The sequence below is a fragment of the Pleurodeles waltl genome, chromosome 5 (genome assembly GCF_031143425.1).
Source record: "Pleurodeles waltl isolate 20211129_DDA chromosome 5, aPleWal1.hap1.20221129, whole genome shotgun sequence".
Lineage (NCBI taxonomy): Eukaryota > Metazoa > Chordata > Amphibia > Caudata > Salamandridae > Pleurodeles > Pleurodeles waltl.
In genome coordinates, this window is record NC_090444.1 from 622,148,847 (window position 1) to 622,176,766 (window position 27,920).

At 43.6% G+C, this 27,920-nt stretch overlaps 1 protein-coding gene across 3 annotated transcripts in view; it reads right to left on the reverse strand.

The window, feature by feature from the left end:
- RMDN2 (regulator of microtubule dynamics 2) overlaps positions 1 to 27,920 on the reverse strand; it is a 516,997-nt gene that overhangs the window by 150,123 nt on the left and 338,954 nt on the right. For all 3 annotated transcript variants that reach the window (XM_069234474.1, XM_069234475.1, XM_069234476.1), the window contains one exon: positions 18,833 to 18,910. In XM_069234474.1, the coding sequence (XP_069090575.1) occupies positions 18,833 to 18,910 (78 nt within the window). The remainder of the gene's footprint in view (positions 1 to 18,832; positions 18,911 to 27,920) is intronic.

Below are 27,920 nucleotides of genomic sequence, written 5' to 3' on the forward strand. Positions count from 1 at the left end.
CAGACATGCCAATGGGGACCACCTGAGCAGATTCCAATTTACTGCAGTCATGCAGAAAGCTATAGGGAAGGGGGGCTTGCTCCCATCTGAATTTAGTGCTCATTCATTTCACATTGGGGCAGCCACAACAGCCGCCAGTTTGGGGTTAGATGCAGACGCAGTCAAAGCGGTTGGCAGATGGCGTTCCAAAGCTTATAAATGGTACATTCGCCCACATCTTCTATGATGGTATCTTGTCATTACAGTGGCAGGTGCAACCACCAAGCTCATATGGACTATAGGCTACTCATTCATATCCAGGCTACAAACATGGTGGAAACAAAACAAGAAACCCGGCACAAGAGGAAGACAAGCGGTTGTAATCAGATGAAGTCCCGGGTATGAAATGGTCACAGCTCTAACCGACCATACAAAACATAGTGAAGAATACTCAAAGACAACCGGATACCATAATCATGCACCTGGGGGGGAACGATTTGACAACACTAGGAAGAAAGGTACTCCTGAACAACATCAGGGAGGCGCTATGGAGCTTTACTAGGCTACATGGGAAAACTACCATCATATGGTCAGAAATAATCCCCAGAATCACATGGCGTGGGGCAACATCAGACATAGCAATAGATAACTCCAGGAGGAAACTGAACATCGCAGTCGCCAAGTACTGTAAATTCAATGGGCTGGAAAGCATCAGCCATGGGTTAATCCACCACAGGTGACCTGAGCTCTATGCGCCAGATGGCGTGCATTTGTCATCAGAAGGGATGAACATCTTCTGGTCCAACCTGGCAGCAGCAATGGGCTACCAAAAAAAAAAAAAAAAAAAAAAAGGGGGAGCAACCAGGAGACGTTAGCCTTTCTGGCTGCGTGGCGGAAGTTAACAAGGTTTTACCAAAGAATTGATTGGAAGACACACCTAGTAAGGGGGTGTGCGAGCAAAAACCACACACCTGGGGATGCCTTACGGCAGGGTGTAAGCTGGCCAAGTAAGGGGAGTAAGCGGAACATGACACTCGCAGACCAGAACCGCCACTTCGGATGGCAGGGCATAGGATACGCCAGGTAGCGAGTTGGGCCTTATGCAAAGAAATTGAAGCTACCCCCTGAAACAACACAAATATGGTAAAACAAACTCTCTTGGAGTGAGCCCCTCCAAAATCAAAGGTGGGACTGCCTAAAAATCGAAGGGCAAAAGGAGGCAGAACAAATGGAGGCCAGGACTTGAAGGCCCACCAGTCACTCACTGTAATTTGGAAAAATCTAAACTGAAATGTATCAAATGAACAATATGAATATCTTATTATCATAAGTACAAAGTTTATAGTCAGTGATGTGGCCTCAGGCCACAATATATCTTAACATTGGGAAGTCGCACCCTTGTCCACATTAATAAAGCGGCCAACTGTTATCCACTATATAAAATGTGTCAAAGTCTGTTTTCATGCATGTATGTCGGTACAACGCGTAACATATGTAACTTCTCAGTAATGCCAGCTCTGTAGTGTGACAAGTGCGGGTGTTAGTGCATAGGCCGCCCCCATAGGGGGCATAGAGGGCCGGTGCCTTAACGGCCGCCTTGCCCCGGAAGGGACCGGTTAAACCGGTTTTTGGGAGGGCGCGCACCAAGTAGGTGCCAATGCACCCCTACCCCTGTGGAGGCCAACAGGTAGGACTGGTCAGCTTGGAGTGACCAATTGGGGGGGGTTTGCTGTGGTTCAAACCCCCCAATGGAATCAAAGTATGGGAGGGGCAGGGGGCGAAGGAATGGGATTTAAAGCGCGTTGCCCGAACGACGCTCAAGTCGAGACCAGGACAACGCGCTTGCTACACTGCTGCAGGAAGGATATACCACCCTCCCACCCCAACGAAAAGGCATTCAGTCGCGATGCCAGATGGACAAAAAGGGCGGAAGTTAACAAGGTTTTACCAAAGAATTGATTGGAAGATACACCTAGTAAGGGGGTGTGTGAGCAAAAACCACACACCTGGGGATGCCTTATGGCAGGGTGTAAGGTGGCCAAGTAAGGGGAGTAAGCGGAACACGGCAGACGCAGCCCAGACCCGCCACTTCAGATGGCAGGGCATAGGATACGCCAGGTAGTGAGTTGGGCCTAATGCAAAGAACTGGAAGCTTCCCCCTGAAACAACACAAACATGGTAAAACAAACTCTGTTGGAGTGAGCCCCTCCAAAATCAAAGGTGGGACTGCCTAAAAATCGGAGGGCAAAAGGAGGCAGGACAAATGGAGGCCAGGACTTGAAGGCCCATTAGTCACTCACTGTAATCTGGAAAAATCAAAACTGAAATGTATCAAATGAACAATATGAATATCTTATTATCATAAGTACAAAGTTTACTGTCAGTGATGTGGCCTCAGGCCCAAATATCTCATAACATTGGGCAGTCGCACGCTTGTCCACATTAATAAAGCGGACAACTGTTATCCACTATATAAAATGTGTCAAAGTCTGTTTTCATGCATGTATGTCGGTACAACGCGTAACATGATATGTAAATTCTCAGTAATTCCAGCTCTGTAGTGTGACAAGTGTGGGTGTTATCAACACGGCTACAATACAATGCCAATTTCATACCAATTCTTACACAAACTACATTCCTCCCCCCTCCCCAATGATCAAACAATGCCATGATTGCACAGCATCCTTTATTTTGAAAGTTTGGACCTGCAGGTGCGTCGAGATAGCCAACACTGCTGTTTCCGAGGCGAGTAAACAACAATATATAACCGAGGGCTGCCATGATAGATTGAAACTGCCAGCTAACTGTAATTTGCACATCTACCTCCCATACCTCCTCCCTCGCACTGCTAGGGGCTACATCCCAAGACAATACACGAGCACCTCTGGGGTCACTCACACAACATCAAAACTGTTTCCATGTTGGATGGCAACAACGCTCTGCCAAACAGACACTCCTCCACCGCGCAGTGCGCTAGCCATCCAATAAAGAACTTCGGCACACTCCAATCGCGTATAAAGCGCTATATAAATGCTACATAAAGTAACAATTTAACAGCATTTTTTGACCAGATAGACAACATATAAGCATGTGCTCTGCGTCATAGTTGTCAACTGCGGTCTTGGATCGGAAACGCACGACTCCTTTTCATGGGTATTGGGCGTTGGAATAAAGTGTTACTATTTCTAAGTGACATTTAAAGTACCATGCCAGACCCTGAAATCTGTCTGGTTAGAAGCACGACGACTCCTTTTCCAGATGTGCTGCTTTAAATCTTTCACTTAAAGCACAATGCCCTAAAATATAAATAGCTCCCACACTACAGGTGAATCACAGTTGCAGAGGGATTGCACCGAATGGTGGCCAAGGCCAAGTAGGAAGGAGGAAAGGAAAATGAGTGAGTGTCGGGTCTTCAGGGCGCTGGCAGTATTCCCAACGCAGCTGCTTTCTGTCCTCTCCCTGGACATGAGGCACTTGTAAAATTCCTAAATGGCTGCTACATTTCTGTGAGGAGTTAGTCAGTACATCCGAAAGCCGTTCTGCATGAGGCGCTCTCCCATGCAGAGATTTATGTTTCCAATAAAACAAAATAACTAAGCAGATCTACAAATACTATCCTAATTGCCCTAATTTAAAAAATACGTGTGTATATATATATATATATATATATATATATATATATTTATTTCACACAAAAAAATCAAAGGTTACAGGGATGTTATCGTTAGGTTCAGAATTTACTCGTATAAAACCACAGAAATTTAGCAGTTATAGAGTTCTTTCAAGTAACTATAACTCCTGCCTAAGGTAACTGTAACTTTCGCCCTCGCCAGGTACCGCTAATTATCCCATATATTATAGCACTCATGACAACTTCTATAAAGTCCTTAAAAATATAAATGATACATTAGCAGTCAAACTACTGAAGAAAAACTGTGCATGGCGGGGATAAGAGTTATAGTTACCTTAGGGCACCAGTTATAGTTACTTGAAAGAACTCTAAATGTAACTGCTGAATTTCTATGGTTTTATATGACTAAATTCAGAACTTAACTATAAAGTCCAAGTAACCTTTGTTTTTTTCAGTCAATTTCTATGTTTTTTTAAATTCTATTTCCTAACTATAACGTCACTTTAACCTTTATTTTACGTATAGTAATTTTCATTACTATACGTTAATCCAACCACTGCCCCACCTGGGCTTTGGTCGTGCACGGCGGTGGTTGACCACTGGCCAACCCCCTATAAGCAGCCAACCTTGCACCATACAACGCCTTCACCTGTGTGCATCAGAGGTTGCCTACAAGACCTGGCCTGCAGCAAGATGCTGCGGCCAACCCCCATAACCACCCAACCCCACAATGCGTACAGTCCTTTGTCCGTGCACGGCGGGAGTTGGCTGCGGCCTCTCTGGGTGTCAGAATAGGTGTGACAGGGTGTACCTGGGGGTAAGAGTGCCTGTGAGAGTGGCTGTCTGGGTGTGGGAGTGTATGAGTCAGTTTTTTTTAGTGGGTGCGTCAATGTGTCCTCTGGTCTGTGAATGGGTTCCTGGGGGTGTATGACAGTCTGAGTGGGTCAGTGAGTGTGTGTGTGTAACTGTCTGAGTGGGTGTGTGAAGGTCTGACTGGAGCTGTGACAGGGTGCACAAGGGACTCACTGGGTCTGTGAGTGGGTGCATGAGTTTCTCAGTGGGTCTTTGAGTGAGTGTGTGAGTGTCTGAGGGGTGTGTGGGTGGGAGAAAGAATTTGAAAAAGAGAGAGAGAAGGAGAGTGAGAGGGAGACCGTTCTTTAGGATTTGATGTATGATATACTTAAAATGAGATTTCTGCACAATTTTAAAAGAAAATGTATTTGTCATTTAAAAATAATAAGATCATCTTTTAGATGAGCCTTAAACATTTCTACTTAAAAATTAAAAGGACGGAAACTAATCCGGTTGGACTAGAACCCTCAATGCTCATTGTGAAGGTCCATGACCCTTACACTGAGCTATTCTTTTTTTGGTATTTTTTTTTTTTTTAACCATTTATGGGCTATCTGGGACCACAGGGGAAGCTTTTAACAGCAGCTCCCTGCTTGCTGAAGGAAAGCTTTTATCTCTGTTCCCTGCACACATACCTGTGTGCAGGGAACAGAGATGAAAACTCTGGTGTCTGACAATGGGACTGCTTGACAGGTCCCGCTGTCAGAAACCAGAGTGTTTGCTGTAGCTTCAAAGCTATGTCTCGGGGTGCCTCCACAGAGAATACAATATGCGCCTCAGGGAGGTGGTGGTCCCAGGGCTGCGGTGGGGCCGCATGGCCTCCTGCGAGTCAATAAAATAAAGCCCTGGGGAGGTGGTGGTCCCCAGGGCTGTGGGGGGGTGGGGGCCATTAGCAATACCCCTGGAACCTGGTACACCCGAGGGCTCATCAAAAAAGTAGTGCGGGAGCCCGCACTTGTTTTTAAAAATGTTTTTTGCAAATTCGCAAATATTGCAATTTTGTGGCAAATGTTTTTTTTAAAAAAATGCTTTTTTGCTCGGGGTGGGTCCCCTCTGGGACCTCACCACCAGAGCTGAGGGGTCAGGATATCCCTGCCCTGGCCCCTTTTTTTTTTTTTTTTTTTTCTGAAGCTGAGTCCCAAAATGGTTGTCAACACTTCCTGCTTTGAAGTGATGGTAGCCAATCAGAGCTCTGCATTTCCCTGCACAAGCTCGTCTTTTTTCGCTACTACTTTGCGGCAAGAGATATACAAATTTGGATTTCCCTACATTTCTCAAAGACTTTGAACCAATTTACACCAAATAAGCAAAAAATCGATCTGCATACTGAAAGCTAGCCTTCTGCCAAATTTGGTGTGATTCGGCTGTAGACGTGTCTAAAGGTCCTATGGGAATTAACAGGCGCAACAAGAATCACCGCAAAACCTTTTTTTGGGAAAAGTTTGTGAAGATTCTTCAAACGGTGCCAAAGATATAGGCAAGTCAAGAATCTCTTTTTCTATGGAAACACAGTCCTAACTATAACAACCTAGTGACGACTGCCACTATATATATATATATATATATATATATATATATATATATATATATTCTTTTTTTTTTTATCTACTGGCAGTTGGTAGTTATATTTAGGACCTAGTTTCCATAGAAACATTTTTTTTTTTGCTGCCTATATCTTTGGCACTGTTTGACGAATCTTCACAAAAGTTTCCCAAAAAAGTGTGCCCAAGAATCTTGTTGTGCATGGGAAGTGTCGGGGTGATCCATCAAGCAGGGGCCGAGAAAAAGGGGTGGGTCAAAAAAAGTGCACTTCCCATGTTTATTCCCATAGAAGTCTTGAACATGAGTACAGCCTGAACCACTGGACGTAATTACACCAAATTTGGCAGAAGGCTAGCTTACTAGATCCATTCAGTAGTTTAAGAGAAATTAAAGGAAAAACAAATGTGTGTATCTAGAGGTGCAAAGGCTTCGCAAATCCTCCAGATCTCGTGCAGAGATCTGATTGGCTGCCAACACTTCAGCCAGGAAGTGTTGGCAGCCATTTTGAGACTCCGCTTCAGCAGAGTCTAAGAAAAAAAGTGAAAAAAAAGAGGGCAGAATACTGTTTTGCAGCCCTCCATAGCCAGTGCTAAAAAACATTTTTTTTTTTTAAGTCATGGCAAAAATCGCTTATATTCACAAATGTTGTCACAATAAAAATAAAAAAAAGAAGCCAGGTCCCGGGGGCATTGCAGGCAAAATAGGAGGTGAGCGCATGGGGCCACTCATCTTAGGACTCAAAGAAGCTCTAAGGACCACCATCTCCCCAGGCCTATATCCTAAAAATATGCAGGGGCCATGCACCCCCCACCCCCTCAGGGGACCATCACAGCCCTGTGGCTTATTAATTATATATATAATGAGGGGGCCCTGCAGACCACCCCAGGCACTGGTGACCACCAGCTCAGGCCCTTGTGACCACGACCTCCCAGGCGCCATATTACTATAGTATGCAAAGGGACTGCAGCCCCTGTGCCCCGGGGCACCTATTCTCCCCTCCTCCCCAGGGCAACATATACATTTAATTGGGGGGGGTCCTGATGACCCCCCTGGCTCTGGGGCCATGGCGTCCCGGGGTCCACTAACTCCTGAGGCAACATACAGAATAAATAATCGAGGGGGTCCTATGAACCGCCACAGGGACCGCCAACTCCCAAGGGCTACAAAAAGATATAAGAAGGGGGTCTTTCGCGGTCCCCTGGCCCCGGGGACCACCACCTACTTCGGGCAAAATTTCAAACAAGGAAGCAGGGCCGGCTCCTGCTACCTCACAAGGTGCCCACCCTTGGGAGGTAGCTGGTTTTGCTTGGCAGCACCTGTGAAACAGGTCCTGCTTGCTGAAAGCAGAGTTTTCATCTCTTTCCCTGTATGCAAAAAATGTGTGCAGGGAAAGAGATTAAATCATTGCTTCTATAAGGAGGGAGCTATTTAAAGCAGCTCCCTGCTTGCTGGTGGTTTGCCGCAGGGCACTCCACTCTACACTATTGCACAATATGCCACTCCACCAGACTACACTGTACGCCAGTAACACTCAATGTTATTCCATTCCACACTACTGCGTTGTATACCACTTCACTTTACGCTAGTACACGTTATGCTACCCCACTCAATGTCACTCAACTCTGAGCCACTCCACAGCATGTTATTATACTGTACGCTACTGCATTCTACCCAACTACACTGTATCCCCCTCCACTCTACGGTATTCCACCCTACAACATTCCACTCTACACCACTCCAGTCTCGCTATTCCACTGTACGCCACTAGAGTGTACCTCATTCAACTCTAAGTCACTGTACTCTATTCTACTCCACTGTACACCACACCACTCCACTCTATGCTATTACACTCTTCGCTTCTCTGCTCTATGCCACTCCACTGTATGCTGTTCTACTGTATGCCACTCAAAATATGCCACACCACTGTACCTCACTCCACTCAATGCTAGTCCACTCCACAGCACTCCACTGTAAGGCACTCAACTTCATATCAATCCACTGTTTGCCACTCAATGCTATTCCATTGTGAGGCACTCCACTCTAACACACTTCAGTGTATGCCACTGAACTGTACCCCACTCATTTGTATGCTCTACCACTTTATATTGCTCAGCTGTATGACTGTCCACCACTCCACTCTACGCACCTCTACTGTATGCCAATCCACTCTACGCCACTGCACTCTACACCACTCCACTATACGACAATCCACTGTATGCTATTACACTGTACATCACTACATTCTACCCCACTCCACTGTATGCAACTCAACGCCAATCCACTCTACCCTGTATCCACTCTACCCTGTACCACACTACTGTACGCTATTCCAGTATATGCCACTCCACTGTACACAACTAAAACACTTAATGTTGTTCAACTCTACACCATTCCACTGTTTGCCACTCTAGTCTACACCACTCCACTCTAGCCTGCTCCACTCTACAACACTCCACTCTACAGTATTCCATTCTACAATACTCCATTTATGCCACTCCACTAAACACCACTCCAATCCATGTTATTCCACTGTACACCACTACACTGTACCTCACTCTAATCTATTGTATGGTACTTTACTGTAAGCCATTCCACTGTATGAAATTCCACTCTACACGACTCCACCCAACCCAACCCCAGTGCACACTATTCCACTTAACTGTACGCTATTCCACTGTATGCCATAACACTGTAGTACCTCACTCCACTCTATGACAGTCAACTCTAGAACACTCTTCTGTATGCCATTCCACTATATGACACTGCACACCACTATGCTGTATTCCCATCCACTTTACATAATTCCACAGCATGCAACTTCACTATATTTTACTCCACTCTTAGCCACTCCACTGTATTGTATTGTATTGTATTGTAATCGTATTTATATAGCGCTTACTACCCCTGACGAGGCTTCAAAGCGCTTTTCGGTGAGTAGCACGCTACTCTGGAACCCAACAAGAATTAGTGATGGATTAGTATCTGAAAATAATGAGTACAGTTTTAGTATTATTATGAGTTAATTTGAGCCGCAGATATGCAAGTTTGTTATTTAGATTGACTGGAGTAATGGAGGGGTGGAGGAGGAAAGAAATCCAGAAGTGTTAATTGGGAGTATATCCTTCATTTACTCAACCCAAAGGCTCGGGATGAGTAAAGGGGGATGGAGGAGGGAAGAGTCTGTGGAAGGGTTAGGGAGAGCATAGTAGCAGGGTGTGATAAATGCGGGAGAATTTAGTAGGGTTGTGTGGGAGGTCACAGTAGTACAGTGAGGTTTGGTGAGTTAGATGTGGAAGCGGAGGGAAGAGCTTAGGGAGAGTTATTTAGGAGATGTAAGTAGTAGAAAGGATTTGGGATGAGTCAGAGTGAGAAAGGAGGATAGTTTGATAGAGACATGACATATGATGATGGGTAGATAAGTGTGATAAGATGAGAGCAGGGATTCATAGATATCTAGTATAACAACCCACCCAGGAGCCATGCAATGACCCACGAACGTGCCAAGCACAGAAACATATACATATATATATATATGTATATATATATATATATATACACACACACACACATACAAACACACATGAACACACACACATATATGCACATACAATACATAATTAGAACCATGGGTAAAATATACTTAGTCAAACAGGTTTAAAGAGTGTGTGTATTTTATTGTTATGACATAGTAGCAATACATATTTTCTAAAGAACTATACATAACTAGAAATATACACATAATCTGAAAAAATATTTATCAAAATAGGCATATGCAGTCCATAGTTGTTCAAGTGGTGGTTATGAAGGAAAGAGACAACTCTTGAGTAGTTTTCTGAAGACAAGGAAGTTAGCTGTGGCTCTTATAGTTGGGGGTAATGAATTCCATAGTTTGGCTGCTAGAACGGAGAAGGATGTACGACCTATAGTCTTGTTCTTGTATGGTGGTGTTCTAAGGCGGGGTGCCAATCTTGAGCGGAGGTTTCTTTGTTGGATGTATTTGGTTATTTTGTGTCTGATAAAAAGCGGTCCTGTTCCATGTATAGCTTTGTGGGTGATACAAAGCAGCTTGAAAGTGCATCTCCTGGCAACGGGTAACCAGTGTAGTGCTCTCAAGGCGGGGATTATGTGGGCTTGCGGCTTTACATGCAATAGTAGCCTGGCTGTGGAATTCTGGATACGTTGTAGTTTTTTCATAATAGATAGAGATCATCCATTGTAGAGGCCATTGGCATAATCCAGTTTGGATAGTACAAGCAAGATATTACTTGCACCTTGTGTGTAAATCCGAGGTGGGGGAAAATGCGTTGTAAAGTCTTCAAGGTGATGAAGCTTGTTCATGCTCATTTGTCCACTTGGGCATTCATAGTTAACTTGGAATCCATGGTGATTCCTAGGTTTTTAACTTCCTTGGATAATTGAGGAGGTGGTCCTAGATCGTCAGGCCAGACACACAGAGGGTCATAATTTTTCCATTCACCACATATGAGTATTTCTGTATTGGAGGTATTTAGTTTGAGATGGCTCCAGGTCATCCACTGATCAACGGCTCTGAGGCAACTGAAGATTTCTGAGTTTTCAATGTTTTTGGGGCATTCTAATTTAAGTAGTATTTGTGTGTCATCTGCATAGTTGTAGCATGTGAGATGGAAATCATTGATCAGTTCTGGTAAAGATATCATGTAGATGTTGAAAAGCAAAGGTGAGATGATTGATCCTTGGGGGACCCCTGCTTTTGTGAGGTAAGGTTCGGACAAGAGGGGGGGGCGAGTGGATGATATTAGCTCTTTTTTGAAGATAGGAAGTAATCCAGTCGAGAGAAATCCCTTGTATGCCGGCTTCGTGGAGTCTTTGAATTAGGGTGTCATGGTCAACCGTATCAAAGGCAGCTGAGAGGTCCAAGAGAAGTAGTGCAGCAACTCCATTTCGGTCGACTGTGTTTTTAAGATCATCCCAGATTGCTATGAGTGCTGATTCAGTGCTTCTTCCTGGGCGGAATCCAGTTTGGAAGTCTGAAAGAATAGAACTGCCTTCAATGAATTGTGACATCTGGGCGAATGCTGCTCTTTCTATCAATTTGCCCAGGAAAGGTCCATTTGTGATTGGTCTGTAGTTGTTGGGGTCTTGCGAGTCTAGGTTTGTTTAATTGTATGCCACTGTAATATACAGCATTCCACTGTACGCCCTTGCACTCTATGCCACTCCAGTCCAAACATCCGCACTCCGCGCTAGCCCCCTCTATGATTCTATGATACTCCACTTTATGCTATTCCACTGTTTGCAACTCCACTCTCTCCAGTACACTCTGTTATTCTATTCTACACCTCTCCACAAAATGCTATTCACTGTACTCTATGCTACTCCCCTCTACCTAATTACACTCTACCAAACTACACTCTATGCCACTGTACCCTTTGCCACTCCAACTGTAGGCTATTCTACTATATGCCACTCCACTCTACGCTAATCCACTCTACCACAATCCAGTGCCTTGCACTGCAGTGTCCAACACTCCACTCTCCACCACTCCACAAGACTCTACTGTACGCTATTCCACTGCATGCCACCCCAACTGAACCACATTCCACTTTACTCGACAAAAGTGCACTTTACAAGATTCTTCTCTTCTGTATCACATTCCACTTAACACTCCACTCTTCAATTTTAAAAAATATTTTATTAAAAATAAGAAAACATTGACATTTAATGAAAAAGCCAAAGGCTAAATCTTTTTTTATAGTTAGGAAAATTGTATTTATTCTTTTTATACAAAACCAAACTTAAAATATACAAACATTAGAAATTCTTCATTTAAAATTATACCTTAAATGTATAAATGATGCACCACCTTTAAATTTATATAACATTATTTATTGTTAAGCCACAAACAAAACCTTAGTAGAAAAACATTTTGATTTCGAAACATATACTTTTAATTTATAATTTATGCACACCTTCAAATTATTATAACTGGCACACCTCCATACACAGTGTATTCAACTCGGTAGCCACACTATATAACTTATATCTCATGCCTTTGCCATGCAGTGCTTATATCCTTGTATATCATATCACTCATACCATCTAAAATAACAGTATTTTCAATACGAGCTATGAAATCGCAAATTATATCTTTTGTGAGAACACAATGCATGGTACAGTGGTGAGATAGTTAATGTAGTGCGGCCGCTATGTATGGAGGTGCACTAGTTATAATAAGTTGGAGGTGTTGCGCAACACTCCACTGTACCTCACTTCACTCTACACCACTCATCTGTATGTCACTCCAATGTATGTTATTCCACTCTACGCCACTCCACTCCTCATCACTCCACTCTACCCCACTCCAGTGTACACTATTCCACTGTATGCCAATCTACTCTAGACCAGTGCTTACTTTGTAAATAAAAAGGTGCCTGTGCCCAAAGCACTCCTCTTAAACACACAACTGCTGCAATTAAATGTGTGAACACGGAATACTGAGGCAGCCTAATCCTGAAGCCAACTAGGGCCTCTTCAGTCCATTTACAGCCACCCTCTACCCCTTAGCTCACTCTTGCAGCGTTCTACTTTCTCCCTTTGTGACGCTTTTTCGTTTTTCCCTTCAACCGTCTTGCCCATGTGTCTTTTGCTCGCAGCAAATGCTTGACGCAGAAGAATAGGCCCCGGCCCTCAAAAATAAGTGCCGGTGCTCAGCACTAAAAACAACAAGCACAAATTAAGCACTGCTCTAGACCACTCCATTCTACACTATTCCACTACACTGTACCTTACTCCACTACACGCCACTCAACTCTCGAACACTCCATTGTACAAAACTCAACTGAATGCCACCCGGACATTCTCAATGAAATGCTTATACATTTTATATCATATCAGTTATACCATTTAAAATAATATGATCTAGAATAAGAGTAATGACATTGCAAATCATATCTTTATTTAGAAAACAGTGCGTGGTAGAGTGGTGAGTTACAGTTAATGCAGTGTGGCTACCAAGTTGAATACTCTGTGTATGGAGGTGTATCAGCTATAATAATTTGAAGATGCTGCGTAACTTATAAATTACAGGTGTAAGTTTAGAAATTTTCATTTTTGTTTAGTTTAAGTTTGGTTTGTAGATAAAGAATAAAGTTATATAAATGTATGGATGATGCTTAAATTATAAATTTTAAAAGTGTAACTATAAAAGACGATTTTCTAATGTTTATGTATTTTAAGTTCAGTTTGTATAAACAAAATAAATACATTTTTCTCAACTATAAGAAAGGTTTACCCTTTGTTTATTTTCATTTAAAGCCTCCACGTTCAAGTGTCTTTTTATGCAACTGCCTTTGTGTTAGGACCTTTGCCCACCACATCCCCGCATTCACTACTAACACTCTCCAGAGGTATCCTAGAGCTGAGGCTCAAGGAGTCAATGCTAAAATGCTAATAATATTACTGACTCCAGCCTTACCTGTTGGTGAAGTGTCTCCTTTAAACTGACTTCCAGGTTGGCTGGGCCCTTTATTTAGAAAGTTATCATTAGGTCCATGGTAGATGTTGAACTTGACTGCACCTGTGCCTGGCTCCAGCACGGTCTCTCTGCTAGACCACAGTGGCACAAATGGGAAAGTTAAGACCCGATTTCCTACCCACAATAACCTGGTATTCTCCAGAGAGGGCACACTGACAGAGTTTATGGACAAACCTCAAGGTCAGTGTTAAATAAACAGGTATGTGGAATTTTATCAAATGTCTACTGACCACTTCAAAAATCTACTAGTCCTGTTAAAAAAAAAAAAAAAAACACTTGCCCCTTTTGTGCCTTGTGGTGCAGCGACAAATTATGACAGCAATCACATTATATAAAGCTCTCATAATAGCCTCTCTGATTATGCCAGGGCTCATACTATTGCTGGTATTGGATTAGTTGATGATGCGCATGAAAAAAAGAAATTTTCATACACAAACAGTAGATTTTCATACACAAACAAAGTTGCATCACCACTATTAGATTCCCCCATCAAGAACTCTCCATCAACCCCAGCACGTAGGTACATGATCAGGCAGGCTGTGCCACCCAGGCTTGAAGGTTAATGATTGACAGGTTACAGGTGGGGTAACACTTAGCTGACAGACTAGTGCACAGGGAAACTTAGATCAGATCCCACAGAAAGGCAGCAACACTACAAAGGTCCCCGGAGCTTGGCCCCAATAAAGTGTACATGGCCAGAGGGATGTGTGCATTCCCAAAACACCATAAAGTTAGATGCCACATAAAGTTAGGTACACTTAGCCAGTCAGAACACAGCACAAGCAGTGACCACGGGCCACTCAGGCAGGACATCTGGACACATACGTGATGGCCCACATAGTGTCCACGCTAAATCAAGGCCCACCTGCATTCCCTATCCGGAATTGTATTTATGATTCCTTGTCAACTGTAGGAATGTTTTTATGACTTTATTGTATCCAGAGAAATGTATAATACATGCTTCAATTCAATGTACTACAAGAGACAGTCCTCAGACCCCAATGCTATACGTGCTCTCCCGGCCGTAATGTTTAATTAAACAAACCGTTTCCTGTTGTTCCAGACACCTCTTGTGTTTTAATGTAAATTTACATTGAGCGACACTACTGTAGGGTTTGAAAACTAGCAATTCCTTTATTTGGGCACCTTTCAGATGATCTACATCCTGAGGCTGGATTTCCCAGCAATAATTCTGGGGTTGGAATGTCCTTTTGAGTCTGTGTAAACCTACTAACTTTTATTTTTTAGGGGTTTTCACCAGCTCTTCTGTAATATTTTCCCATACAAAGAAATGTTGGAAATTTACTTCTGACAAGGGCAGAAGTGAAACTTTTTCCACAGCTGGGAAAAAGTGGTTGGAGGGTAAGTGAACTTGTAAACGCTGAACAGATTGTCACATAAGCAAATGTACACATGCATATTTGCTTGTGCTAAATGCAGTTCACAAACATTTTCTAGGAGTTCGATATCCTGTCCTCCTTTTGTAAATTCTTATGAATTCATGAAAGCCGTAAATCTACACCAATGAAAGGACACAAACTAGGTGTTCACTTTTGTGGTTTTCTTTAAGAATTGGGCCTCTCATTGGTTATCCAAGACCCTTGGTTTTTATTAAAATTCTATCTCTTTGATTCTCGATTTATCAGCTGGCTTCACTGTGACTGACAGCATTCTACTCTTTCACAAAGAGTATATTGGCACATAAAGTAGTTTTGTTCAGTGACCTGAACTATTTTGGCAAGGTGTGCTTTTTGAGACCAAAAATATTTTTGCTTTTTGTCAATGTTTGTTATGATGAAGAGGGCTCGACAGCTCCCACAACAACATTTTACAAAAAAAACATGTCAAAACAAGGCACACATTGACAAAATCAAAAGGTTGACCACCAATGTCAAACCTATTGGCTTTGCCAATGCTTGTTTATTTTCATGTTTCCGATAATCTTGTTGGAACTGGTTGCACTGACATTTCCCTTGTGAATACTTGTTTGGAAATATTAGCATGAATCAACAGATTTTACCGAATGATGCTTCAAAGAAGTGATACCCACATTTTACAGCAGTTTAGCAGAGCGTTTTTTTCCTAGTTGCATTTTTTGAACATTTTATTTGACAGCAAAGAATCACCAATCTTACTTTCAAGCTTCTGCAACTATTTGCATCAAACCAGAGTATGGTGAGAGCATTATACATAGACTCATATTGTTAAATTTAGCAAATGTGAGCACACATTTTTATACTGTAACCACTGTCAGTGGTGCAGTCCAAGCTTTAACATTTTCTAAGAGTGCTCACCCTATGAATCGTACAACATTATAATACGAACACGAATTTTACATTAACTGCAGATAATGCCCTTTCCTGATCTATAATGTTTTACTGTAACTGGCAACCAAAGGGTTTGTGCTGCAGGGGCCGGCAAAATAAACATGAAAACCTGCTGTCCTGGGCGTCGGGCTATAGGAATTCCACACCCCTGAATGAAGAATGCCATATTATTCTAAGTTCATTGTCATACATTGTCTACATACAGTTAAAGATTAGCACTGCCATATTTCTCGTTATAGTATTTTATTGTCTGTGTAAAATAAAACACATTTTCTTCAAGAGAGAATACAGGCTGGGCAATGATTTATTAGGTCAAATTCCATGGTTCCCTGGTTCTCTGAATATTGAGTCTGTAGTCCAGATCACTTTTCCGAATAAGTCCTGGATTGCTCTTCCTTGCTATCATGGTAAAATTAGTAACATGAGAATTTCAGTGGTTTTTCAGTTTTAATTCAAAACTGTACTTGCAATTTCAATATGGCTTTTAGGTGAACTACAGAGGTTTTTTTAAACATAAAGCCAACCATAACACTACTTCAACATTTTTTTTTCAATATATATACCGCCACTGTGTACTGATGGTTAGGACAGAGTTTGTAAGGGAAAAGCTGTTTTTGTTTCACTAATAATGTTGGCACTGTTTCACAAATCAGCTCTAAACTTTCCAGTAAAGCATTCATCCACTTCAGCTCATTCATGGAAATATTGGCACTGATCCACCAAGCGGGAATGCAATATATAGAGGGGAAACCCTGTGTTTCCAGAACCTGGTAAGTAATCAGTATAGCCACAGGTTGTTCTTTTGTAATTCCTTCAACGTTGTTTGAACATTATGCATAGAGATTGCACACTGATCCTCCTTTCTACATAAATTATTGTCCATCAATTGATGGACATAAGGCTCATTGTTTCTTTCAAAAAGAGTAGATGATATTTATTATCCAACACATTCACATTTCTTTACTGTGACAGTAAATTTGAGTTCTAAGAGGATGTTCTTATGCAAAAACTGACAAAGTATTTGTGCAGTCAAAACCATTTTTTGAAAAGTCAACAATCAAGTATTTGCCAAGCTTGGCTATGTTTCACTTGATTAAACCGTATGTTTGCTGGGTCACTGTAATTCACTTCTTCCCAGCAAGGTGTATGTAGTACAAGCTGTATCTTCTAAAGCATCAACTTTATGACGCCTGTGGTGCACACAGGTTACTAAACACATCCAATTGGGGTCTTCCTCAGAACCAAGCCACAAACTAGGACATCCATATACTCCTGATAGAAACGTGCCCCACCAGGTAGCATAAAGAATTCAGCTAATGTATAATTGAAAAATATTTTAAAATATTTAGTTAATTTGTGGAAATATCACACAACAGGACCTCAGCAGATCTGCCGATGTCGAACATAAGTCATGCATCCTTGTTTGAAACTGTCACGAATCCTATGAAAAAATGACCGAGGTAATGTCTCATGTCAGCTCGAATGTCCGTCAAGCGGTAGCCAAGAAAAAAGAGGGAGGAGCAAAATGTTGATTTTCCCTGTTAGTTTCCATAGGGAACGATGCCCTCTCATACATAAAAAACAGAATTAGAAATTAGACCAAATTTGGCAAAAGGTTAGGACTTTATTCAGAAAGTATTCTGTTTGTTATTTGGTGTAAATCCATTGAAGAGTATTTGAGAAAATAGTATTTAAAAAGAAAAATACGTTAGTTGTATCTGGACGGTTAATCCTGTGGTGCTTAAAATTGTAAGTAGAAATTGCCTTTTGATTGGCCAAGGGAGTTTTTTCTTCTATTGTCTATTTCAGTACCAGTACTGTGGTACTGAGCAATATGATTGGCGGGCTGCAACTCTGAGCAAAAATTTGCTGATGCCATTATAGAAGTCACTGTGCCTAAAAAAAAAATCATAAAAGGGTATATGCGGGCAGGGCAGACACAACCTGGTGTTCAGTTCCTTGGGTGGGAGAGTGGGGGCGACCCAGAGGGCACATCCAAAATTAAAATAAACAATTAAAAATCAGGTTGCCAGTATAGCAGTACTCAGCGTGTCCGTAGCATGAGGTACAGTTTGAGTACCATAGGAGTCGATATAAAAGCTTCCACCCCATTGTACCAAGTAATGTTTAAGCTTCACAGAGGAAGCTTGTACAGTAGCACAGTACAATGGGGTGAAAATTGTGTGGTGGGTAACGCAGGAGAACATAGTACACAAAAAATAATTTCAAAAAGAGAAAAGAGAATGCGGGTTGTGCACCCTTCGGTTGAGGGCAGGGACAGGTGTTGTCATCAATGATGTTATTTAATAGGTCAGAAGTGATGTAATATGTGAGTTCATATTTACTGCATAGGGCGTGTAAATTATAGTTAGCTCTGTAAACTATAACTTGTAAATTTCATTGTTTTTTGAGGTTTTTAAACATTAGTTTGTATCCTAATTCAACACTTAATTATGACTTCTCTTTAATCTTTGCTTTTTACTGTGAATTTCAGTTTTTTTTTTAACACAAGCTAGGATCCTTTAACTATACCTAACTATAACGTCACTTTAACTATTTATTTTTTTCAGTGAATAATAGGCAACTATGAAATATTTGTGCAATCAAAGGATTAAGACATGTAACTATATATATATATATGTGTATATATATATATATATGTATATATATATATATATATATATATCTACAGATAGAAACATGCATTCACATGTATGGTTACACCACACAGGTACAGATTTTCTATAAATTCAAATATATTTTTATAAACCAGTCCAATGTGATTTGTAAAAATTACAAAAACATGTCAAGAAATGCATAAAATACAAAGAAAAAGCAAAATCAGTGTGAGTATTGTAATGTGATGACAGATAAACATCTGTAAAATGGTAAAAACAATTCTTGTAAAACTTTATAGAGCATTTCAAGATACAAATTACTCTTTGGGGACCCAACAGAAACATCTGGAGGAAAACATCAGCTTACCGCATAGCACCAGCGCCCAAGCAAGTAGTATAAAAATGGATCATGGGGCTTCAGCTCAATTGCTTTGTCTAAATGCTCCTGAAAGGCAAACACAATGTATCATTAATAAGGTTAAACAAGGGCTACCTCCACTGATCCTGCACTTACAATGTTGTAATTCCACTACCCACGCCCCCACTCAACAATATAAAATTTCCTAATTATCGTAAAGGAATGTTTTAATTCTATTGGACACATTGGAAAGAAATCTGCTATAAGTTCTTCCACTTTATTCTCCGACAGCACTCCTTTAGAATACATCATTACAACCAAACTACTTTTCTAATAGAATCTCGGGATACATAAAATGACAGCTCAGCTCTCTTTTCAAGAGGCTCTGCAACTTCCTTGCCCCCTCTTTCTTTGAACGACAAAAGCTGAATACATACTTTTATCTAATTCTTCAGATATTTGCTTAAATAAGAATGTTACCATCCTTACCACCTATTTTTCCCTCTAAGTTTGAAAAATCACGTTCAGCTCTCAGTTAGGCAGTACACATTTTACACTGAAACAAATTACATTAACTGTAAATGAATCCCATCTCAGGCTAGCCATGTTACCCTCATTTATCCCGATATTCCTGCTCCAGGCTCCCCATCGTCGGGGACAGCCACACATATGACCGGTGGCCCTGGGCCTGGTGCTTGGTTGGGGGCAGAGGTGCAACCCACAACAAGGGGCACAGTGATAGGTCCTGTTGCCAGTGTGACTCTGGAAGCACTTCTAGTGCTTCTGGGTCGTGCGAACATTGCACGCACATCGGTCCCAGCCTTAAAATGGGCCACAGGGTGGCAAACAGGCCTTTCTCACCCGCTTGCCACCAGAGGAAGACACTGCTGCCCTGACACGCACCACATGCTTTGAATCATTTTGTATGCATTGCCTTCTGTATTTTTCACTCCTCTTCGTGCTCTGCATTTTCTGGACAAGCTTCAGCAGGCCAGCTGTCTCCTGATGGGTGCCGCATGGGCTGGAGCATTTCTGCTCACCTGACCCGAGTTTACTCGGTGGCGGCTCCGGTGGGGGCTCTGGTGCTGCAAGCGAGGGGGGCATTTATTTTTGGGGGGATAGATTAATTGTGCTAGGTGGCATTTCTTCCAGCGTGTGTTTTTTGGCTTTGTTTTTTGGTATTTATATTGGGAGTTGGTGAAGTTGTTGGTCAGTTGGGCCCAGAAGCTGGCAGTTGTGTCCTGTATTGTGTTTATTTTTAATTTATACTGGACTGTTTAGTGTTCCCAGTTTTGAGGGCATTTATTAAGGGCAGATTAATGGGGCACAGGTGGCATTTCTTGTCCTTGGTTGCCTGAGACCAGTGTGAGTGTTCTTCTTATGGCTTTGTTTTGGTGAATTTGATGGGGTATTCGGTGAAGTTGTTGCCTAACTGGGCTCAGAGGCTGGCAGTTGTGCCTTACATTGGTGGGGGTTTTCATTTATACAGGGCAGTTATTATTTCCAGTTTTGCAGGTAGCTTGCATTTATTGTTAAGAGGTTAATTGATGCCAGTTAATCCCCACCTCCTTTTTTGTTTGGTGAGGACTGTATTTGGATTGTGAGCATCATGTCAGAGAAGTTCTGTGGCAGTGCCAAACACTTTTGAATTGAGGCATTGCTAGAGGCTTTAATGCTAAGGCTGGATACTATGGATCAGGTGATCGTATCTTTGAAATCACAAGGAGGTATTTCCCCAGTCCCGCAGAGGGCCTGTGGGCAGGGTAAATGTAAAAAGGGCTCACAGGGTCAGTCAGCAGTTGACCCGGGTAAGTGAGTGTTCAGGGAAGTAGCCCTCTGGTAGTGGCACCGATGGGTCTAACCCCAGCTTCGGTTAATTCAATCGAGCCCACTGTACAGTTCAATGCTACAGCACTAATGGGGCCTTCCATGGTATCTGCGCCAGTAGTCTGACCCCAGCTACAGATAATTCCAGCCAGGCGGCAGTACAGGACAAAGCTGCGGCAGTTACAGGCCCAGTGGCAGCTAGTGGCATTGTGCACAATGTTGGTGGGTGTATGACTATCTGGATGACATCCATGTGGTGCCCCGCACAGTCAGATTTGGGGGATAATTTAGCAACTGTGTTGAAGTGGCTCTCAGAGGTTGGTACGCGGTCTGCCCCCTTGTGGGGCAGGGCTTTAGCAGGAACTGATGTTTTGTAGAAGGTGAGGTGTTTAGTTGCCCACCTAGGTAGTGCAAAGGGCAGTTGAGGGTCACAGGGGTGCTCGACTAAGCCTGGGCCCACTGCAGGGCATAATGTGGCACCCCCCCCCTCCACCGCTACTGCTACTGCGACAAGGAGTCAGACACAGCAGGCGGGGTGGTTTCTGTGCGACCAACACGCCAAAGCCTGCTGCGTCTAGTACCTCTTTGAACAGCAGCATGCTCGGTGGACCTGCAGCAACAATGACGTCTTCCCCCCGCACAGGGAGCGGTGGTTTCAGGTGCTGGGCCCTCTTTACCAGCTGTGGGTTTGGACGACATTCACTCGGAGCATGAGCAGTTAGGTTTGCATGTGTCAATGGAGGTAAAGGAGAAGACATGGAAGGGTGCATATGTGGACGTTTTTGGTTTGCTAGTTGATAAGTCTGAAAGGGGGGAGGCCAAGCGTTGTAAAGAATGTTTACACTCTAGGGACTGTGGCCAATGGACTTACAAGAAAAAGTTTAAGAAACTCTGGTGAGTTGAGTTAGAGGTTTCTCAACTTATCAGGCCATTTTGGAAGAACGTTTCAATGATCTGGGGGTTCAGTTAGCATATTTTCAAAACAGGATTGTGAGTGCTCCTGACGTGTATGATGGGGACAGCCTGGAAAGATTAAGAGTTTAGGAGGATCAAAGCTAATAGGCCCACCCCGGGATGGGACCAGACTGACATCATTACTTTGCTGCGTTTTATGAACCGGCCTACGCTACCAGTAACCAGCCATTTCGGGCTGGGATGGGGTCTGCTAGTAGCCCGGCGTGGGGAGGGGGAGAAAAAAGGGGGCTCATTTGGATTTCAACCGGCAGACCTGTACCGACCTCCGGCAAGCTGCAGATTAAGGCATTGTTGTTTGTTCTGTGGATTGGCATCCCTTCCAGAATTCAAATGTTATAAAAAGTCCAAAGAGAAGGGCACCAAGAAGCAAGCATGATCATTTGATCTCTGCAAAGCTCCCTCTCCAGTTAACTTGACCGCAATGGTTCCCTGGCTCAATATTTTCACTAACTATTCAGTGGCACATGCACAGCATTAGGGTTTTAAGGAGGGTTGCAGGATTCAAGCAGAAGGTTATGTGGGCTCCCCTTACTGTAATAATCAGTCATCTCTCAGATCCAACCTGGGGTTGCCAGGGCAAAGATCCAAAAAGAGCTAACTCTTGGTCGGTGGCGGGCTCCTTCAACCTAGCCCCACTTGACAGATGTTTTTTCTCCCCCTGGGGGTGGTTCAGGAGAGTTCAGACTGATACATAACCTTTCCCTGCCCAAGCGTCACTCAGTTAATGAGGCTATTGATGGGGCTTTATGCTCAGTGAAACAAGCTTTCCTTGATCAGGCGATCAATAAGCTGCAGGAGTTAGGACCTGGGGCTCTTTTGGTGAAGTCTGATATTGAATCGGCTTTCCGGTTTTTCCTGTCCATCCTCAGCATTTTCATCTCCTAGGCTTTCAATTTGAGGGAGTCTTATACTTTGATAAGTGTATGCCTATGGGATGCTCCATGTCTTGTTCTTACTTCGAGATGTTTAGCATGTTCCTCAAGTGGGTCTTTAGGAGGAAGTCTGGAGACCAATGCGCGTGGCACTACATAGATGATTTTCTCTTCCTGGGCCCACCTGGTACCAAGTGGCTTTGGGGATTTTTCATGAACTGATGGGGGAGTTTGGGATTCCTCTCGCGCAGGGCAGGACACTGGGGCCTACACCACGACTGAGTTTTTGGGAATTGAGTGGGATTCTGTGGAAGCGGTGTCCAGGCTCCCTCTGGAGAAGGCCAACGCCTTTTATTAAGCCCTTCAGGCATGCCTTAGGGCCAAGAAGGTCACATTACACCAGTTGCAGGTTTTGGTAGGACAAAATTTCGCATTGTGGGTCATTCCCATGAAGCGCCCCTTCACTCAATCCACTGCCCAAGCAATGTCAGGGCTGAAGGTAAGGCATCATCACACCAGGCTGTCCAGCGAGGCCAAGCAGGATATGAGAATCTGGGAGCCAGTCCTGCGTGACTTTAATGGAATGGTTTTGTGGCCAGGGCATCGCAGGACCAATGAGGAACTTGGTCTCTTTACTGATGCAGCCTGTAGCGTAGGGTTTGGCACCATTTTTGGGACAACATGGTGTGCGCAGCTGTGGCCAAAGGAATGTGTGCAGTCTGGGGTGGTGGCTAACATTGTTTTTTTTTTGGAGCGGTTTCTAAACCTTGTGGCACTGTCTGTCTGGCCTCAGCAGTTTCACAATTAGTCTGTGGTGTTCTGGTCTGATAATATGACAGTGGTGGACTGCATCAATAAGCCCGCCACGAAATGTCAGGTGATTCTGAGGGTTCTGAAAGAAATTGTACTCCTGCGTTTGAAACTGAATGTCCTCTTCAAAGCCAAATATGTGCCTGGTGTACTGAACAATACTGCTAATGCTCTGTCTTTTTTTAAGATGCAGAATTTCATGTTCCAACATTCAGGAGCAATGGAGTTCCCTATGCCTTTCCCAGATCATCTGTGGCAGCTTGGTGCCCAAGATTACCAGACCTTGCGGTAGACAGTTTAGCACCCAGGACCAGGTGGGCCTACGCGAGGGCCTTTAGACCTTATTCTGAAATCTTGGGGTGCACAGGGACCACAGATTGGTTTGCCTTGTCCTCCGTCATGGTATTCCTGGGGGTGCATAGGGGCGAGGGCCAGTTGGTTGCTTGCACCAGGTGACACACCACATCAATATCCTTTTTCACACAAAAGCTGGGGCACACTGATGGGACCAAGTCCTTCTTGGTGAAGAGGCCCTTGAGGGATTTGCAGCGAATTGAATGGACCAGATTGGATTCTAGGTGCCCCACTGATGTGGTTACATTGGCCGCAATTCTGGAATCTCTGAGAGACATATGTAGCTCTCCGGGGGTAAAGGCATTTACCCTTGCCTTTTATGGAGCTCTCAGGCTGAGTGAGCTGGTGGCCAAGAATAAGAACACGGGGAGATGGGGGCTGGACATTCTTCAGCTGGTGGATATTCGGAGGCTAGATGGGGCTTGGTCTCTGCCGATTAACATCCTCCGCTCCAAGGTGGGCCAGATAAGTAGGGGTGACGGTATCCTGTTGCACAGGGCCCCCATTAATAAGTGCTGTTTAGTTCATAACTTGGAGGTGTTCATGGCGCATCCACCCCAGGATGTTGGGGGCCCCATACTGCTCCACACTGATGGCACTCCCCTGACCAGGTACCAGTTCTCCAGTATACTGAAAGGTGCCCTGGGGCAGCTGGATTGGACTCCTCAGAGTTTGGAACTCACTCCTTTAGAATTAGGGTGGCCACTGCAGCTGTAGCCATGGGGCTCTCAGGTGCTGCAGTGCAAAGGATCAGCAGGTGGTCATCTAACGGTTACAAGCACTATGTGAGATTGCATATGGTGTAACTGCTCTGATTGATCCCTGTTTTTTTCTCCTACTCTTTTCTTTCTCCCAATGCAGGTGCTGTGTGTGAAGAGTTGACTGATCAGTCGGAAGTCCTGGTGGCCCCGATTCACACAGGGGCGAATGGGATCACAGATGTTTGGATCGTCGGCCATTCCTACAGGCGGCGAGCAGGGGAGCTGAATCTGATGAGTTTCTCGGGCGCAGCAGGCGGGGTACTGCCTCGCATTTTACGGTTGTTGCATGTTGCAGAGCTGAGGTCTGTGCTGGAGACAATGATGCCCCAGAAGGTACATGCCCCCTGGCATTATCATGATTTCTGGGATCGGTTGGCAACCTAAGAGGTTTCATCAGGTGGTGCTTGCTTGGTCAAATATCATCCCCAGGCTGCAGTGGAGGGGTGGCGAGTTGGTCAGTTTCCTGAAGAAGTCGGTGAAATGGAAAAACAATAAGACTGGTAAGCTGATCAGACTGCTCAGGCTGGTGACCATACCCCATGGTTACATAAAGTAAAATTGCTTCTTCTTACTGGATGGGGTGCACCTGTCAATGATTGGCAGCAAGATGTTCCTTGAGAACCTGTTGGCCTGGTTGTTACACCGTCCACCATAGGGACATGATGGGGGGTGGGGGAGTGTGGGGGGAGAGTAGGGTAAGTATGTTGGCCTGTGGCAGGGTGAGATCATGGTTGGTGGGGCAATTTGGCTTTTTTTTCTCACCTAAGCATGACAGCTATGTCACTGGGCCCTCCACGGGGTGCTGGTAGGGGATCGAATCGAATATCCCGGGGCACGGGGTGGCAAGTTATCCCTGGCATCTGGTCCTTATGGCCAACCACCCGGGCACGCGTAGTGGGCACAAAGCTAACATGGGCCCTTGGAGGGAGGACTGTGGGGTGGATAGGTTGCCCTAGGTAGGAATCCTGCTGCCCCCCTGCACAAAGAGTGCCCCAGGAGGGGTTATTGCAGTTGGATCCGAGACCAGGACACACCACTGGGACCAGTCATGATCTCATTCACAGACACTGAATTGTAATACACAGGGAGATGTTTAGATAGTGTTAGGTAACTGGACGTATTAGCAACTCTGTTAAGGCTAGACATCTACCGATGTAAATAAAGATGTAAATACTAGGGGTTACTTTGTATAATAATGGAATGATGAGTGATTTTACATTAAATGTTTTTTGTTTATCAAAAAAAAATATGACCGGGGGTTTAACCCAAAGATGTGTGTATTTTTGCCTTAATGTGCAACAGGGGAACGGTGAGGGAGGGCTGACTGCAGGACTGGGGAGGGAGGCCTCAGCAGTACCAGGTCATATTGTTAAGGATGGGAATCTGATTATTCTAGAAAACCTAGGGTGTATTAATCCACACATGTCCTTAATAGAACTAAAAGTTTCCTTCAAGATAGCTAGGAAATTTTATATTCTATGTCAGGACCAGAGACGATTATGGCAGTTCAAGCATACTTATTACTAGCAAGGCCAAGTCCACCACTAGTTTGAAATAAAACCTCTTAGAGGTGTAATCTGATGACAAGTATGCTGCGCTTATTATATCTATTAATCTTACTATTAAATGCCTTTGCCGCCATACCACCCAAACTTCAAAGAGCGCCAAACATATTCACATCAATACGTGGTTCCTGAGCTAGCCATCGCACTTACCCATCTATAATGGGAGATGAGATCCCAAAGAAGCAGAAACTACTCTGTCATATTTTCAAATGCTTTTATGTATTCAACCACACATAGCTTTTTGTTGTCTCTGACAGCTGGATAGGAATGTTATGGCAAGAACGGAGGCTAACATTTTTGAAAACTCCTTCATTGCCACTACTCACAGCAACCCGTTTAAAGCACATGGAACACAAACAAATGTTCCATCATAATAAAACGCTAGAACACCCAGCCATCTACCTTCTTTTTTGCTTCTGCTCACTCAGATAAGTACATATAATAGCTGCTCTGTAAGATTTGTGTCACAGATATTGGATGCATGAGAATTGGAAGTTTGACAGTAAAACATCATGTAAGTAAGGTTAAGTTATTTTAGGTTGAATGTGTGAGTTATAATTTAATTAATCTGGCAAAACTCAGAAACATACTTCTTTCTTAAATACTCATACTGCTGCAAGGATAAAAATAGGTTCAACACCCCATTTACATCCCATCCTGCAATATATCTATTCCAAGGGCAGAGATATCCAGGTGCACTCTTAACAATTTTGTAAACAAACGAGTTACTTACCTTCGGTAACAACTTTTCTGGTGGATACATTAGCTACCTGTGGTTTCCTCACCTAATGAATACTCCCATGGCGCCAGCATTCGATGGAAATCTTCTTCCTAGCTTCTGCACGTCGACGAGGACGTCACAATAGCCCACGCGACGCCGTCTGATGTCATACAGGCAATAAGAGGTCCTCGCCGACGTGCCGACGTCAGTACCAACATTTTTTACGTGCATGAGAACAGTAACCCTTTGCAATGAAAGATCAAAGCAACATCTCATAGCAATGCAAAGTACACAACATTGTAATAAAATGGCTATAGATTTAATATAACTCTCTTTCCTCTTTTTTTTTTTTAAAAACAAAACATTTATATATACCAAATATGAAAATATACATATACAAGTATCCATATATACAAAATCTATTGCAGTCCTAAAGACCAAGAGGAGCACACTCAAGGATTACTTGGTGAGACCAAAGAGGCAACGGGGAGGCGGGTGGGACCGTGAGGAATCCACAGGTAGCTAATGTATCCACCAGAAAAGTCGTTACCAAAGGTAAGTAACTCGTTCTTCTGATGGATACAACTACCTGTTGATTCCTCACCTAATGAATAGAGTCCCAAAGCAGTACCACGCCCAGTGGTGGGTGCCTAAATGGTCAAACCAAGAAATCCTGCAGCACTGACCGTGCAAAATGGCCGTCCCTTCTGACCTCAGAGTCCAAGCAGTAGAGCTTCGCAAAAGTGTGAAGGGACGACCAAGTTGCGGCCTTGCAGATGTCGACCACAGGAACACCCCTAGCCAAAGCCGAAGTGGCCGACTTAGCCCTGGTGGAATGAGCTCTAATACCATCAGGAGGATCCTTCTTTGCTAAAGAGTAACAGATTTTAATGCAAAGAACAACCCACCTGGAGAGTGTTCTCTTGTGGACTGCCTTTCCTCTCCTCTTGCCCACGTATCCGATAAACAGCTGATCCTCCAGCCTGAAATCCTTCGTTCTGTCAATGTAGAAGCTTAACGCCCTCTTTGGGTCCAAGCGGTGAAGTCTCTCTTCTTCCTTTGAAGGATGAGGCGGAGGATAGAACGTGGACAAAGTGATTGTCTGGGCCAAATGGAAGGGTGAAACAACCTTCGGAAGGAAAGCAGCCTTGGTCCTCAACACCACCTTATCCGCATAAAAAGTTGTAAAAGGGGGTTTTACTGATAAAGCCT